At 42.4% G+C, this 2,518-nt stretch overlaps 1 protein-coding gene across 1 annotated transcript in view; it reads left to right on the top strand.

Annotated features, from left to right (window-relative positions):
* PITX1 (paired like homeodomain 1) overlaps positions 1 to 761 on the top strand; it is a 160,225-nt gene extending 159,464 nt beyond the window's left edge. The window contains exon 3 of the mRNA XM_026858496.1: positions 127 to 761. Coding sequence (XP_026714297.1) covers positions 127 to 666 — 540 coding nt within the window. The 3' untranslated portion in view covers positions 667 to 761. The remainder of the gene's footprint in view (positions 1 to 126) is intronic.
* Positions 762 to 2,518: the final 1,757 nt, after the last annotated feature.

Raw genomic sequence — 2,518 nt, 5'->3', positions numbered from 1 at the left:
GGGAGGTGCCTGCGCGCTCCTTGCGCGCATCTGCGTGGCGGGGGAAAGGGGGCGGCGGATGTCCCGCACTCACCGTGCCGTGTCGGTCCCGTGTGTGTGTGTGTGTGCGTGTGTGTCCCCACGCAGGTCTGGTTTAAGAACCGCCGAGCCAAGTGGAGAAAGCGGGAGCGGAACCAGCAGATGGACCTGTGCAAGAACGGCTACGTGCCGCAGTTCAGCGGGCTGATGCAGCCCTACGACGACATGTACGCCGGCTACCCCTACAACAACTGGGCCACCAAAAGCCTCACCCCGGCACCTCTTTCCACCAAGAGTTTCACCTTCTTCAACTCCATGAGCCCTCTCTCCTCGCAGTCCATGTTCTCGGCGCCCAGCAGCATCTCCTCCATGAACATGCCCTCCAGTATGGGCCACTCGGCCGTGCCGGGCATGGCCAACTCCGGCCTCAACAACATCAACAACATCAGCGGCTCCTCGCTCAACTCGGCCATGTCCTCGCCGGCCTGTCCCTACGGGCCACCTGGCTCGCCCTACAGCGTCTACCGGGACACTTGCAACTCCAGCTTAGCCAGTCTCAGACTGAAATCAAAGCAGCACTCCAGTTTCGGCTACAGCAGTTTGCAAAGCCCCGGCTCTAGTCTAAACGCTTGTCAGTACAACAGTTGACGGACTTGACACAAACCACCTCTGACAAAACACCGCCGACAAAGCAAAGCGACGTTTAATGGAAAAGAGAGAAAAAAAAATTTAAAAATTAAAACCCGATGATGATTAAAAGCAAAACCCGAGCAAGTGAGAAAAGGAGGGGAAAAAAAAACAATAACCAAAACAAAACACCGCCAAAAAAAACCCCTAAAACAAACCCAAAAGCTCCGCGGACTTCGTCTAGGAAAAAAAAAAAAAAGCAAACCAACGGTGCAACCAACAAAACAGCGCTTCAAAAAAAAACAAAACAAAACAAAACAAAACAACAAAAAAACAAACCACCAAAACAATTAAAAACAAACCATCAAAAACCGTAAACGGACCAGAAAACTTTTTGCAAGAGACACCGAAATCTGGTACATGGATGAGTTGCAATTTTTCTCTGGATTATGCGGGTTGTATGTGTTTACTTGAACTTGCACAGGAGTTGGTAAGGCGGCCGCTTCCCCGCGGGGAGGGCGGCGCGGGTGGGAGCCGCCGCGGTGGTAAGAGCTGGTGGGACGGTTCTTGGCCGCTTGTCGCACGGGAAGAGTTTGGTTAATGTTTACCACTGAGAAACAGAATCACACTAAAAAAAAAAAAAAAAAAAAAAAAAAGAAAGAAAAAAAAAAGAGGGGGGAGAAAAAAAATATAATTCGCAGAGCAGATTCTGCGGGAAAAAAATGGTTAAAATATTAGGTATGAAACTATTAAAAATAATAATGACAAGGGTCAACCACTTATATAAGGTTATATTTATATCTACCGTTGCATTGTGCCGGATCATTGTCCTTGGCCGTTGAATAAACTGTTTTTAAAATGCATGATTCTTGATGTTTTTTTCTTTAGCTGGAAGCTGTAATCCAGTCATTCCTGATACTAAGCAGCTCAAGGTTCCTACCTCTTCATCCTTTCCAAAAGACTGCAATATCCCCGGTTGTGAGAGAGCACAGAAACCCTCCAGCGATGCGAAAACTGTTCAGCATTCTCCCCATCCAAAGTCTTATCCTGATAATGAAATTATCATTCATCTTTATTTAAATGTAGGGGTTTTTTTTTCTGTTAAAAAAAAAAAAAAAGACAATAACAAAAAAAAAAAAAAAAAAAAGACGAAAAATGGTCTGTTATGAAGTGAATACAGATACTGCATCTCTGCTAGAGAAACAGCGAGCCTCGGCGTCCGGAAAGGTTGCTTAGCAAAGCTGAAAGCGTTCCTTGCTTTTCTAACTGTGAAGGAAAAACAAGGAACAAAAAAAAAAATATTAAAAAAAATAAAAAAAGAAACCGATCTTAAGGTGTTATTATCTTAAGGTGTTATTATGTAAATGTAGATACTTTAACAAGTGTTTGTTGGCGAAAAAAAAAAAAACAACAAACAAACAAACCAAACATGGAAATGATAAATATGATCTTTATTAATACGCATACAAAACGCATATGAAGTTTAATTGCAGGCATATTTGTTGCTTATTTTTGTCGATACTTATTACCTGTAGATGACAAAGAAACATAATATAAAATGCACACGGTACTTCTTTCCCAGTGTATTTCACACCTGTGGTAAACGTTACGCTGGATGTTTCAATTATGCTGTTGTGGATAAGGATGCAGTATATATATTGTTTTATAAGTTATGTTTTGTGATTTTTTTTTTTTTCAAAATTAAGAGCATGGGAATAAAAAAAAAAAATCAAAAAAAAAAATCAAAACAAAACCGAAACGAAATCTAGAAATGCCTTTAATGTTTTTTTCTGGCTGTGTTTAAGAAATCGACTAAACAAGAAGAAAAGCAACTTTATCCCCCACCCCGCGGTGGCATTTTGGGGAGGGCCCC

This window comes from Athene cunicularia, assembly GCF_003259725.1.
Source record: "Athene cunicularia isolate RWA chromosome 13 unlocalized genomic scaffold, athCun1 chr13_part1, whole genome shotgun sequence".
In the NCBI taxonomy this organism is placed as follows: Eukaryota; Metazoa; Chordata; class Aves; order Strigiformes; family Strigidae; genus Athene; species Athene cunicularia.
The sequence above is the reverse complement of the archived record's forward strand: the minus strand, read 5'-3'. Positions and strand labels throughout refer to the sequence as shown.